At 71.4% G+C, this 13,878-nt stretch overlaps 1 protein-coding gene across 1 annotated transcript in view; it reads left to right on the top strand.

Moving 5' to 3' along the window:
• The first annotated feature begins 3,436 nt into the window (after nt 1-3,436).
• The window catches only part of UBA1 (ubiquitin like modifier activating enzyme 1), a 40,919-nt gene continuing 30,477 nt past the window's right edge, over nt 3,437-13,878 (top strand). Inside the window, exons 1-9 of the mRNA XM_068924130.1 lie at nt 3,437-3,455; nt 6,102-6,221; nt 7,592-7,650; nt 7,858-8,026; nt 8,193-8,327; nt 10,360-10,466; nt 11,528-11,618; nt 12,249-12,381; nt 13,676-13,773. Coding sequence (XP_068780231.1) covers nt 6,102-6,221; nt 7,592-7,650; nt 7,858-8,026; nt 8,193-8,327; nt 10,360-10,466; nt 11,528-11,618; nt 12,249-12,381; nt 13,676-13,773 — 912 coding nt within the window. The 5' untranslated portion in view covers nt 3,437-3,455. The remainder of the gene's footprint in view (nt 3,456-6,101; nt 6,222-7,591; nt 7,651-7,857; nt 8,027-8,192; nt 8,328-10,359; nt 10,467-11,527; nt 11,619-12,248; nt 12,382-13,675; nt 13,774-13,878) is intronic.

The following is a 13,878-nucleotide window of genomic DNA, read 5'->3' as shown; positions in this document are numbered from 1 at the left end:
CCCGGACGCCTGGGCCCACTTCTTTTTTGGGGGGGGGGGGGAAGAGGGGAAGGAATGCCCGGATGCCTGGGCCCCTGGTTGGGGGCGGGGGGTTCACCAGATGCCTGGGCCCCTGGTGGGGGGTTCACCCGGACACCTGGGTCCCTCTTGGGGGGGGGTTCACCCGGACACCTGGGTCCCTCTTGGGGGGGGTTCACCCGGATGCCTGGGTCCCTCTTGGGGGGGGTTCACCCGGATGCCTGGGTCCCTCTTAGGGGTCACCCGGACGCCTGGGCCCCTTTTGGGAAGGTCACCCGGATGCCTGGGCCCCCGTTTTGGGGGTCCCCGGACGCCTGGGCCCCTTGGAGGGTCACCCGGATGCCTGGGCCCCTTTTGGGGTTCACCCGGACGCCTGGGCCCCTTTAGGGGTGGTGGGGGGGGAGGGTGCCCGGACGCCTGGGCCCCTCCCGCCAGAAGGCGGCTGCCTGAGCCGCTGCCGGGCCGGGTCCGCCCGCCCCTTCCCGGCGGCCCCCGCGCGGCGCGGACTACAGCTCCCAGCAGCCCCCGCGGCGAGGCGCGCGGTGACGTCACCGCGGCCGCTTTTTTTCCCCCGGAGCCCGCCGGGTCCTAGAGCCGCCGCCGGGGGCCGCCCCGGCCCCTCTATAGCCCCTTATAGCCCCCCCTATAGGCTCCTATAGCCCCTTCCCCGGCCACTGCGGTCCCCTAAACCGCCCCAGAGCCCCCTATAGCCCCCATAAGTGCCTCGCAGCCCCTATAGCCCCCTATGGCCCCCATAGTTCCCGCAGCCCCTATAGGCCCCTCGCAGCCCCTATAGCCCCCTATGGCCCCCCATAGTTCCCGCAGCCCCTATAGGCCCCTCGCAGCCCTATAGCCCCCTATGGCCCCCCATAGTTCCTGCAGCCCCTATAGGCCCCTCGCAGCCTCTATAGCCCCCTATGGCCCCCCATAGTTCCCGCAGCCCCTATAGTCCCCCGTTGGCCCCCGCAGCCCCTATAGGCCCCTTGCAGCCCCTATAGCCCCCTATGGCCCCCCATAGTTCCCGCAGCCCCTATAGGCCCCTCGCAGCCCCTATAGCCCCCTATGGCCCCCCATAGTTCCCGCAGCCCCTATAGGCCCCTCGCAGCCCCTATAGCCCCCTATGGCCCCCCATAGTTCCCGCAGCCCCTATAGGCCCCTCACAGCCCCCCCTATGGCCCCCCATAGTTCCCGCAGCCCCTATAGTCCCCCGTTGGCCCCCGCAGCCCCTATAGGCCCCTTGCAGCCCCTATAGCCCCCTATGGCCCCCCATAGTTCCCGCAGCCCCCATAGGCCCCTCGCAGCCTCTATAGCCCCCTATGGCCCCCCATAGTTCCCGCAGCCCCTATAGCCCCCCGTTGTCCCTCGCAGACCCTATAGGCCCCTTGCAGCCCCTATAGCCCCCCATAGTTCCCGCACCCCCTATAGGCACAGCCCCACAACCCCCCGTAGCCGCTACGGCCCCCACGGCCTCTGTGGACCCCACAGTCCTTCAAACCCCTATAGGTCCCTGCAGCCCCTATAGGTCCCACACAGCTTCCCAGCCGCCTCGTTGCGATGAATCACTGCAGCTCTTGCAGCACCTACAGCCCCTATAGGTACCTTTGCTTCCAGAGGTACCATATGTCTGAAGTTTCTATAGGCACCTACAGTCTTTATGCCACTTGCATTGGCAAAGCCTCACTGGACCCTATAGGCTCTGCAGCTCCTATAGCTGCCATAGCTCCCCACGGTCCCCAGTGCCCCCCGCAGCCCACCCCAGCCCCTATAGGGCCCCCCCAGCCCTCAGAGGCCTCTGTAGTTCCCATAGTGCCTGCAGCCCCTATAGCCCCCGTGGCCCCTAAAGCCCCCCCCCAGGGCCCCTATAGGCCCCCCAGCCCCTAGAGTCCCCCACAGCCCCTATAGCCTCAATGGCCCCCAAAGCACCTATAGCACTTGTGCATACCATAGTTAGTATATTCATATAGGACTTCATAAACTGTTACAGTTTATATACTACCTGTAGCACCTATAAGGTCTGCCCAACAGATCAGGCCTTGTAAGTTCTCACAATCCTCTATATTTCCCCATCCCCTATAGCTCCCCCGGACCCTAAAGCCCCTATAGGCTCATATGGCCCCTATGAGACCCCAAAACCCCTATAGCCCCTATGACTCCCTATAGCCCCCCCAGCTCCTATAGGCCCCCAGGGCCCCTATGGGGCCCCACAACCCCTATAGGCCCCTCTAGCCCCCCCAGACCCTATAGGCCCCCTATGGGGCCCCACAACCCTTATAGGCCCCTATAGCCCCCCATGGCCCCCATGACCCCCTATAGGCCCCCCAGCCCCTATAGGCCCCCTATGGGGCCCCACAATGCCTATAGGCCCCATAGCCCCCCGTGGCCCCTATAGCCCCTATGACCCCCTCTAGCCCCCCCAGCCCCTATAGGCCCCCTATGGGGCCCCACAACCCCTATAGGCCCCATAGCCCCCCGTGGCCCCTATAGCCCCTATGACCCCCTATAGGCCCCCCAGCCCCTATAGGCCCCCTATGGGGCCCCACAATCCCTATAGCTCCTATGACCCCCTCTAGCCCCCCCAGCCCCTATAGGCCCCCTATGGGGCCCCACAACCCCTATAGGCCCCATAGCCCCCCGTGGCCCCTATGACCCCCTCTAGCCCCCCTAGCTCCTATAGGCCCCCTATGGAGCCCCACAACCCCTATAGGCCCCTATAGCCTCCCCATGGCCACTATGACCCCCTCTAGCCCCCCCAGCCCCTATAGGCCCCCTATGGGGCCCCACAACCCCTATAGGCCCCTATGACCCCCTCTAGCCCCCCCAGCCCCTATAGGCCCCCTATGGGGCCCCACAACCCCTATAGGCCCCTATAGCCTTCCCATGGTCCCCATGGCCCCCTATAGGCCCCCCAGCCCCTATAGGCCCCCTATGGGGCCCCACAACCCCTATAGGCCCCTATAGGCCCCCCCCATAGGCCCCTATGGGCCGCGTGGCCCCTACGGGCCCCCGTAGCGCCCCGCCGCCGCCGCCATGTGCGCGCGGGGAGCGCGGTGCTGCGTCACGAGGCCCCGCCCCCTCCCCCCGGCTTGGCGGCGCGCGCACGCGTAATGCGCAAGGGGCGGAGCTTCCCCCGGGCCGGCGGAGGGAGGGGGGGAAGAGCCCGCAACATCCGGGCACTCGGCGGCGGCCGGGGAAGGAAGGGAGGGGCGGGAGCGCGGGGGAGGGGGGGCGTGCCCGGCGGCGGCGGCGGCCAATGAGACGCGGGCGCGGCGGCGGCGGCGGCCAATGGGAGGGCGGCGGGGGCGGGGAGGGGCGGGGGGAGGAGGAGGAAGGGGAAAGGGAGGGCGGTTTTGTTCCGGCCCCGCCGCCGCCGCCATCTTGTCGCGGAGGAGCCGAGCGGAGCGGGCGGGACCCGGCGGCGGGCCTGGACAGCCTCATTGGTACGGGCCCCTCGCCGCCCCCTCCCCGCCGCCCCCGGCCCCGGCACCCCCCGGCGCCGGTTAATGCCCCCCCGGTGCCGGTAACCCCCCCCCGGTACCGGTAACCCCCCTCCGGTGCCGGTTATCCGCCCCCCGGTACCAGTAACCCCCCCCCGGTGCCGGTAACCCCCCCTCCGGTGCCGGTAACCCCCCCTCCGGTGCCGGTAACCCCCCCCCCGGTACCAGTAACCCCCCCCCGGTACCGGTTATCCGCCCCCCGGTGCCGGTTATCCGCCCCCCGGTGCCGGTTATCCGCCCCCCGGTGCCGGTAACCCCCCTCCGGTACCGGTTATCCGCCCCCCGGTACCGGTTATCCGCCCCCCGGTACCGGTTATCCGCCCCCCGGTGCCGGTAACCCCCCCCCGGTGCCGGTAACCCCCCCCCGGTGCCGGTTATCCGCCCCCCGGTGCCGGTTATCCCCCCCCCGGTGCCGGTTATCCGCCCCCCGGTGCCGGTTATCCGCCCCCCGGTGCCGGTAACCCCCCCCCGGTACCGGTAACCCCCCCCCGGTACCGGTTATCCGCCCCCCGGTACCGGTAACCCCCCCCCGGTGCCGGTAACCCCCCCCCGGTGCCGGTAACCCCCCCCCGGTGCCGGTTATCCGCCCCCCGGTGCCGGTTATCCCCCCCCCGGTGCCGGTAACCCCCCCCGGTGCCGGTTATCCGCCCCCCGGTGCCGGTTATCCGCCCCCCGGTACCGGTAACCCCCCTCCGGTGCCGGTTATCCGCCCCCCGGTACCGGTAACCCCCCCCCCCGGTACCGGTAACCCCCCCCCCCGGTGCCGGTAACCCCCCCCCTGGTACCGGTAACCCCCCCCTCCGGTACCGGTAACCCCCCCCCGGCGCCGGTAACCCCCCTCCAGTACCAGTAACCCCCCCCGGTGCCGGTAACCCCCCCCGGCGCCGGTAACCCCCCTCCGGTACCGGTTATCCCCCCCCCGGTACCGGTAACCCCCCCCCCCGGCGCCGGTAACCCCCCTCCGCTGCCGGTTATCCACCCCCCGGTGCCGGTTATCCGCCCCCCGGTGCCGGTAACCCCCCCCGGCGCCGGTAACCCCCCTCCGGTACCGGTTATCCGCCCCCCGGTACCGGTAACCCCCCCCCCCGGCGCCGGTAACCCCCCTCCGCTGCCGGTTATCCACCCCCCGGTGCCGGTTATCCGCCCCCCGGTGCCGGTAACCCCCCCCCGGCGCCGGTAACCCCCCTCCGGTACCGGTTATCCGCCCCCCGGTACCGGTAACCCCCCCCCCCCGGCGCCGGTAACCCCCCCCCGGTGCCGGTTATCCGCCCCCCGGTGCCGGTTATCCCCCCCCCGGTGCCGGTTATCCCCCCCCCCGGCGCCGGTAACCCCCCCCCCGGCGCCGGTAACCCCCCCCCCCCGGCGCCGGTAACCCCCCCCCCCGGCGCCGGTAACCCCCCCCCCCCGGTGCCGGTAACCCCCCCCCCCCGGTGCCGGTAACCCCCCCCCCCGGCGCCGGTTATTCCGCCCCCCCCCCGGCGCCGGTTATTCCGCCCCCCCCCCGGCGCCGGTTATTCCGCCCCCCCCCCCGGCGCCGGTTATTCCGCCCCCCCCCCCGGCGCCGGTTATTCCCCCCCCCCCCCGGCGCCGGTTATCCCCCCCCCCCGGCGCCGGTTATTCCCCCCCCCCCGGTGCCGGTTATTCCCCCCCCCCCCCCGGCGCCGGTAATCCCCCCCCTGGCGCCGGTAATCCCCCCCCCGGTACTGGTAACCCCCCCCCCCCCCCGGTACCGGTAACCCCCCCCCCGTACCGGTTCCCCCCCTCCCCCTCAGCACCAGGAAGCCCCGCCCCCCACCGGGAAGGCCCCGCCCCCCACGCGGGGAAGCCCCCACCCCCAACCAGTGTGCGGCGCCAATGTCACCCGGCACCACGTGGTGTCTCCCGGTGTCACCAGTACCACGGGGTGTCAGCCGGTGGCCCCCCCCGTGGCACCTGGTGTCACCCTACACCCCACCAGCCGTCACCCGGTACCCCCGGTGTCACCGTTTTCTTTCCGCCGGGTGTTGCTGGTGGTACCCTGCCCCCCCCCCCGGTGTCACCTGGTGTCACCCTACATCTCCCACGTGTCACCTGGTGTTTCCCCCCCCCCCCCCCGTGGTACTTGGTGTCACACTACACCCTGCTGAGCATCACCCGATACTCCTAGTGTCAACCGATCCCCTCCCCCGGGTGTTGCTGGTGGCACCCTGCACCCCCCCGGTTTCACCCTACATCTCCCACATGTCACCCGGTGCCTGCTGGGTGTCACCCGGTGCCTCAGGGTTGTCACCCGGTGTCCGCGGTACAGCCGTACACCCTCCTCGCTGGCCCCCGGTGTCTCCCTGGCGTCACCCTCCATCCTCGTGGTGTCACCTCGTGTCTCCCAGGCGTCACCTGGGTGTCACCGGTGTCACCCTACATCTCCTCCAGCTCCACCCGGTGTCACCCACTGTCACCCGGCGCCGCTCTCTGCCCCCCCATCACCGGCGTCCCCCAACATCCCTCCCGCTGCCGCCCTGCGCCCCCCATAGCGTCACCTCCCCCCCCCCACAAGTCCCTCCTGGCGTCAGCCGGTGCCGCCGGCGTCACCCGGTGTCACCCGCCCCGCAGATGTCCAGCTCCCCGCTGTCGAAGAAGCGCCGCGTGTCCGGGTCTGAGCCGCCGACGGGCTCCAACCGCGCCGCCGTCCCCAGCGTCCCGCCCGCGTCACCCAGCGCCACCCCCGCCAACGTGAGTGCCGCCCCGCCCCGCCCGCTGCCACCCCCGGGGGTGCCCCGGGCCCCCGCCGCCCCCTGCGTCGCGCGCGCCCCGCGGTTGTCACCCGCTTGCCGTGCGGTGTCAACCGGTGTCGCTCGGCGTCAGCTGGTGTCGCCTGTGTCAACCCCCCGGGGTGCTGCGCCCCCCCAACAACAGAAGAGTCGCCGACTGTCACCTGGTTGTCAGCTGCTGTCACCCCGTATCACTCGTTGTCACCTCTGTCACCCCCTGGGGTGCCGTGGTTCCCCTGAGTCCTCCCTGTGCTGGTCCTGGTGACAGGGGGCATCACCCGCTTGTCACCGTGTGCCACCCACTTGTCACCTGGTGCCGCACGGTGTCACCTGTGTCCCCCCCCCCGGGTCCTGCTTCCGCCTCCTCTGTCCTGCCCTGGGCACCCTGCAAACGGCAGCGTCACCCGGCGGTTGCCTGTTGTCACCCGGCGTCACCCCTCCGGGTGTCCCTGGGGTGCTGCAGCCTCCCCCCGTGCCCTGCCCCCCGTCAGCCTGAGCGTGAGGCGGTGTCACGTGGTTGTAGGCTGGCGTCACCTAGTGGTCACCTGTCGTCACTCGGCGTCGTTCCTTTGGGTGTCTATGGGGCGCTGCGACCCCAACCGTGCCCTGGCCCTGCCAGTGCGCCTGTCACCTGGTTGTAACCTGGGCGTCACCTGGTGGTCGCCTGTTGTCACCTGGTGTCGTTTTTCCAGGTGTTCCCAGGATGCTCTAGGTCTCCCCTACAGTCTGTTTCTTTTCAGCCACTGCGGGCGTCACCTGGTGTCACCCCTGTGTCACCTGGGTGTCACCCGGTGTCACCTGGTGGTCGCCTGTTGTCACCCGGTGTCATTTTTCTGGGTGTCGGGGCGCTCCAGCCCTCCCCTACGCTCTGCTTCCCATCCGCTGCTGCGAGCGTCACCTGGCGTCACCCATCCGTCACCTGGTGGTCGCCTGTTGTCACCCGGTGTCATTTTTCCGGGGGTCCCCGGGGCGCTCCAGCCCTCCCTTGCGCCCTGCTTCCCCTCCGCTGCTGCGAGCGTCACCTGGCGTCACCCGCGCGCTATAGGCTGTCCGCTGGGTGTCAGCCGGCGGTCGCCTGTCGTCACCCGTCATCGTGCCCGCTGGTGTCCCCCGGGTGCTCCAACCCTGCCTCCCCGTGCCCTGTTTCCCTTCAGCCACTGTGAGCGTCACCCGGTGTCAGCCGGTGGTCGCCTGTTGCCAGCCGGCATCACGCCTCCTGGCATCCCCGGGGGGGCGCTGCAGCCCTGCCCCCGTACCCCTCCCCGGCCCGTCACCCGGTCGCACCCCGGGGTGGCCCGGGCGTCACCCGGTGTCACCCGCTGACCCCCGCAGGGCATGGCGAAGAACGGGGGCGAGGCCGAGATCGACGAGGGGCTCTACTCCCGCCAGCTGTGAGTCGCCCGGACGCCGGGGCCCCTCGCCGGGGGTGGGGGCGGGGTCGCGCGCCCGGACGCCGGGGCCCTTCGCTTGGTAGCGGAGGACCCGGCGCGGCGGTAGCCCTACGGGGGGCGGGGGGGGGTCCCGTCGCTCGGACGTCCTTTGGGGAGGGCCGTGGCGCCGCCCCCACCGGACGCCTGGGCCCCCCCCGGCGGCGGCAGGTACGTGCTGGGGCACGAGGCGATGAAGCGGATGCAGACGGCGGCCGTGCTGGTGTCGGGCCTGCGGGGCCTGGGCGTGGAGGTCGCCAAGAACCTGGTGCTGGGCGGCGTCAAGGCCGTCACCCTGCACGACCCCCAGCCCGCCGCCTGGGCCGACCTCGCCTCCCAGGTGAGCCCGCCGGCAACAGCCGGCAACAGCCGGCAACAGCTGGCCGCGCTCGGTCGCGCCCGGCCGCGCTCGGTCGCGCCCGGCGGGGCCCAACCGGCGGCGCCGCGCGGGGCCCAACCGGCGCCGGCGCCGTCCGGCTGACGTCACCCGTCCGCCTGTCGCCCAGTTCTACCTGCGGGAGGAGGACGTGGGCCGGGGCCGGGCCGAGGCGACGCTGCCGCGCCTGGCCGAGCTCAACTCGTACGTGGCCGTCAGCAGCACCAGCCAACCCCTCTGCGAGGAGCTGCTCGCCTCCTTCCAGGTACAGCCGCCGCCTCCCCCCGGCCGCCTGTAGCCGGCTCTAGGCCTGGCCCCGGCCGCCTGTAGCCGGCTCTAGGCCTGGCCCCGGCCGCCTGTAGCCTCCCCCCGGCTGCCTGTAGCCGGCTCTGGGCCTCCCCCCGGCTGCCTGTAGCCTCCCCCCGGCCACCTGTAGCTGGCTCTAGCCTCCCCCCGGCCGCCTGTAGCCTCCCCCCGGCCACCTGTAGCCGCCTGTAGCCTCCCCCCGGCCGGCTGTAGCCTCCCCCCGGCCGCCTGTAGCCTCCCCCCGGCCGCCTGTAGCCGGCTCTGGGCCTCCCCCCGGCCGCCTGTAGCCGGCTCTAGCCTCCCCCCGGCCGCCTGTAGCCGGCTCTAGCCTCCCCCCGGCTGCCTGTAGCCTGCCCCCGGCTGCCTGTAGCCGGCTCTAGCCTGCCCTGGCCGGCTCTAGCCTGCCCCCGGCCGCCTGTAGCCTGCCCCCGGCTGCCTGTAGCCGGCTCTGGGCCTGCCCCCGGCCGCCTGTAGCCGGCTCTAGCCTGCCCTGGCCGGCTCTAGCCTGCCCCCGGCCGCCTGTAGCCTGCCCCCGGCCGCGCCGCCCGGCTCATTCGGCTGCGCGCCCCGGCGGGCGGTTGTGCGGCCGGCTGTGCCGCCTCGGCCGCCTGTCGCGGCCCCGGGACGCGTGTTCGAGTCCCGTCAGGCCGCTCCAAGGCCGAGGCGGGCGGGCAGAGGCGTGTGCGAGGCGTGTGGAAGCGTGTGCGTGAGCCCCATAGGTGCCGTACCCATCCCCGGCACGCGTGAGCCGTGTGGATGCGTGTGGGAGGTCCCTATAAGTACCGTGCCCATCCCTGGCACACATGAGGCATGTGGATGCGTGTGCGAGGTATGTGGATGCGTGTGCAAGACGTGGGGATGCGCGTATGTGATCTCTATAGGTACCATGCCCATCCCTGGCACGCATAAGGCATGTGGATGCGTGTGCGAGGCGTGTGCAAGGCGTGTGGATGCGTGTGCGAGGTGTGTGGATGCGTGTACGTGAGCCCTATAGGTGCCATGCCCATCTCTGGCACGCGTGAGGCATGTGGATGCGTGTGTGAGGCGTGTGGAAGCGTGTGCGTGAGCCTTATAGGTGTTGTACCCATTCCTGGCATGCGTGAGGCATGTGGAGGCGTGTGCGAGGTGTGTGGATGCATGTACATGAGCTGTATAGGTACCGTACTCATCCCTGGTACATATGAGGTGTGTATATGAGACGTGTGGGAGGCATGTGGAGGCGTGTGCAAGATCCCTATAGGTACCGTGCCCATCCCTGGCACACATGAGGCGTGTGGATGCGTGTGCGAGGCGTGTGGATGCATGTATGTGAGCCCTATAGGTCCCGTACCCTTCCCTGGCGTGTGGGAGGCGTGTGGGAGGCATGTGGAGGTCTGTACGTGAGCCCTATAGGTACCATGCTGGTCCCCAGCACACGTGAGGCGTGTGTGAGGCATGTGGATGCGTGTGCGAGGCGTGTGGATGCGTGTACATGAGCTCTATAGGTACCGTACCCTTCCCTGGCGTGTGCGAGGCGTGTGCGAGGCGTGTGGATGCGTGTGCGAGGTCCCTATAGGTACCATGCTGGTCCCCAGCACACGTGAAGTGTGTGCGAGGCGTGTGGATGCGTGTGGGAGGTGTGTGGAGGCGTGTGTGAGGTGTGTGAATGCATGTGCGAGGCGTGTGCGAGGCATGTGGATGCGTGTACGTGAGCCCTATAGGTACCGTACCCTTCCCTGGCGTGTGGGAGGCGTGTGGGAGGCGTGTGGATGCGTGTGCGAGGCGTGTGGATGCGTGTAGGAGCCCCGCGCGAGCCCAGCTGCCCCCCCAAGGCCGAGGCGGGCGGGCGGGAGGCGTGTGCGAGGCGTGTGGATGCGTGTGCGAGGCGTGTGGAGGCGTGTGGGAGCCCCACGCCCCCCTGCACGCCCCCAGCTGCCCCCCCAAGGCCGAGGCGGGCGGGCGGGAGGCGTGTGCGAGGCGTGTGGAGGCGTGTGCGAGGCGTGTGCCGGCAGGTGGTGGTGCTGACCAACTCGCCGCTGGAGGAGCAGCTCTGGGTGGGCGACTTCTGCCACAGCCGCGGCATCAAGCTGGTGGTGGCCGACACGCGCGGGCTCTTCGGGTGAGCCGGACGCCTGGGCCCCTTGGTGGGGGGCGGGGGAGAGGCGCCCGGACGCCTGGGCCCCTTTTTGGGGGGAGCGCCCGGACGCCTGGGCCCTTCATGGGGGGTCTCCCGGACGCCTGGGCCCCTTTTGTGGGGTCACCCGGACGCCTGGGCCCCTTTTGTGGGGTCACCCGGACGCCTGGGCCCGTTGTGGGGTGGTTCCCGGACGCCTGGGCCCGTTGTGGGGGGTCTCCCGGACGCCTGGGCCCATTGCGGGGGGGTCTCCCGGACGCCTGGGCCCTTCATGGGGGGTCTCCCGGACGCCTGGGCCCTTCATAGGGGGCTGCCCGGACGCCTGGGCCCCTTTTGGGGGTCACCCGGACATCTGGGTCCGTTGTGGGAGGGCTGCCCGGATGCCTGGGCCCTTCATGGGGGGGTCTCCCGGACGCCTGGGCCCCTTTTGGGGGGTCTCCCGGACGCCTGGGCCCATTGCGGGGGGGTCTCCCGGACGCCTGGGCCCATTGCGGGGGGGTCTCCCGGACGCCTGGGCCCGTTGTGGGGGGTCTCCCGGACGCCTGGGCCCTTCATGGGGGGTCTCCCGGACGCCTGGGCCCTTCATGGGGGGTCTCCCGGACGCCTGGGCCCCTTTTGGGGGTCACCCGGACATCTGGGCCCGTTGTGGGAGGGCTGCCCGGATGCCTGGGCCCTTCATGGGGGGGTCTCCCGGACGCCTGGGCCCCTTCATGGGGGGCTCCCGGACGCCTGGGCCCCTTTTAGGGGTCTCCCGGACGCCTGGGCCCATTGCTGGGGGTCTCCCAGACGCCTGGGCCCGTTGTGGGGTGGTTCCCGGACACCTGGGCCCTTCATGGGGGGCGGCCCGGACGCCTGGGCCCGTTGTGGGGTGGTTCCCGGACGCCTGGGCCCCTTTTTGGGGGGGCACCCGGATGCCTGGGCCCATTGCGGGGAGTCTCCCGGACGCCTGGGCCCTTCATGGGGGGCGGCCCGGACGCCTGGGTCCCTTTTGGGGTGGTTCCCGGACGCCTGGGCCCCTGAGCCGTGTCCCCCCCCCCCCCCCGCAGGCAGCTGTTCTGCGACTTCGGGGACGACATGGTGGTGACGGACACCAACGGGGAGCAGCCGCTCAGCGCCATGGTCTCCATGGTGACCAAGGTGGGGGGGCCCCCGGACGCCTGGGCCCCTGCCCCGCGCCGCCCGGACGCCTGGGCCCTTCGTGGGGAGGGGTTGGGGGAGGGGGGAACCCGGATGCCTGGGCCCCTTGGGGTGGTTCCTGGGCCCCTGGGCCCCTCGTAGGTGGGTTTGGGGGGGGTTGCCCGGACGCCTGGGCCCCTGGGGGGGGGGGGAGGGGTTCCCCGGACGCCTGGGCCCCTGAGGGTGGTTCCCAGCCACCTGGGCTCCTCGTAGGTGGGTTTGGGGGGGGTTCCCCGGACGCCTGGGCCCTTTTGGGGGGGTTGCCCGGACGCCTGGGCCCCTTTTTGGGGGACACACGGACGCCTGGGCCCCTGAGGGCAGTTCCTGGTCCCCTGGGTCCCTCGTAGGTGGGTTTGGGGGGAGTTGCCCGGACGCCTGGGCCCCTGGGGGTGGTTCCCAGCCACCTGGGCCCCTCGTAGGTGGGTTTGGGGGTGGCTGCCCGGACGCCTGGGCCCCTGAGGGCAGTTCCCGGTGCCCTGGGCCCCTCGTAGGTGGGTTTGGGGGGTTCGCCCGGACGCCTGGGCCCCCGGGGGGGGGGTTCCCCGGGGGGCGGGGCGCGGGAGCGGTGCCGGACGGCGGCTGCGGGCGCAGGGCTGCCCGGGCGAGGTGACGTGCCTGGACGAAGCGCGGCACGGCTTCGAGAGCGGCGACTTCGTCACCTTCGCCGAGGTGGAGGGCATGGAGGAGCTGAACCGCTGCGGCCCCGTGGAGATCCGCGTGCTCGGTGCGCCGGGGCCCCCCGCGGCGGGGCGGGGCGGGGGCGGCTCGGACGCCTGGGTCCTTTTTTGGGGGTCGCCCGGACGCCTGGGCCCCTTTTGTGGGGTCACCCGGACGCCTGGGCCCTTTTGGGGGGGGGTCACCCGGACGCCTGGGCCCCTTTTTGGGGGTCACCCGGACACCTGGGTCCCTTTTGTGGGGTCTCCCGGACGCCTGGGCCCCTTTTGTGGGGTCGCCCAGACGCCTGGGCCCTTTTGGGGGGGGGTCACCCGGATGCCTGGGCCCCTTTTGGGGGGGTCACCCGGATGCCTGGGCCCCTTTTTGGGGGTCACTCGGATGCCTGGTCCCTTTTGGGGGGGTCACCCGGACGCCTGGGTCCCTTTTTGGGGGTTACCCGGACGCCTGGGCCCCTTTTTGGGGGTCGCCTGGACGCCTGGGCGCTTTTGGGGGGGTCACCCGGATGCCTGGGCCCCTTTTGTGGGGTTGCCCGGACGCCTGGGTCCCTTTTTGGGGGTCACCCGGACGCCTGGGGCCCTTTTTGGGGGTCGCCTGGACGCCTGGGCCCTTTTGTGGGGTCACCCAGATGCCTGGACCCCTTTTTGGGGGAGACCCAGACAGCTGGGCTGCTGCTTTTAGGGGGTCTCCCGGACGCCTGGGTCCCTTTTTGGGGGTCACCCGGACGCCTGGGCCCCTTTTTGGGGGGTTCCCGGACACCTGGGCCCCTTTTTGCTGGCCTCCCGGACGCCTGGGGCCCTTTTTGGGGGTCACCCGGACGCCTGGGCCCCTTTTTGGGGGGTTCCCGGACACCTGGGCCCCTTTTTGCTGGCCTCCCGGACGCCTGGGGCCCTTTTTGGGGATCGCCCGGATGCCTGGGCACATTGTGGGAGGGGTCTCCCGGACGCCTGGGCCCGTTGTAGGGGGGCGCCCGGACGCCTGGGCCCCTTTTTGGGGGTTGCCAGGACGCCTGGGCTCCTTGTAGGGGGTCACCCGGACGCCTGGGCCCCTTTTTGCTGGTCTCCCGGACGCCTGGGCCCCTTTTTGGGGATCGCCCGGACGCCTGGGCCCCTTTTTGCTGGTCTCCCGGACGCCTGGGCCCCTTTTTGGGGGGAGCCCGGACGCCTGGGCCCGTTGCAGGGGGTCGCCCGGACGCTTGGGCCCTTTGTGGGGGGATTCCCGGACGCCTGGGCCCTTTTTGGGAGCTGTTTGGGCACCTGGGCTCCTTCGCGGGTGGGCACCCGGACGCCTGGGCCCCTCGGGGCGGGGCCCGGACGCCTGGGCCCCTGACGCCCCCCCCCCCGCAGGCCCCTACACGTTCAGCATCGGCGACACGAGCGGCTTCGGGGACTACGAGCGCGGCGGCGTCGTCACCCAGGTCAAGATGCCCAAGCACGTGGCCTTCGTGAGTGCTGGGGGCACTGGGAGCACTGGGAGGGCACTGGGGAGGGACTGGGAGGGGACTGGGAGCCCTGGGAGGGGACTGGGAATGCTGGGAAGGGACTGGGAG

The sequence above is a fragment of the Struthio camelus genome, chromosome 38 (assembly GCF_040807025.1).
Source record: "Struthio camelus isolate bStrCam1 chromosome 38, bStrCam1.hap1, whole genome shotgun sequence".
Lineage (NCBI taxonomy): Eukaryota > Metazoa > Chordata > Aves > Struthioniformes > Struthionidae > Struthio > Struthio camelus.
The sequence above is the reverse complement of the archived record's forward strand: the minus strand, read 5'-3'. Positions and strand labels throughout refer to the sequence as shown.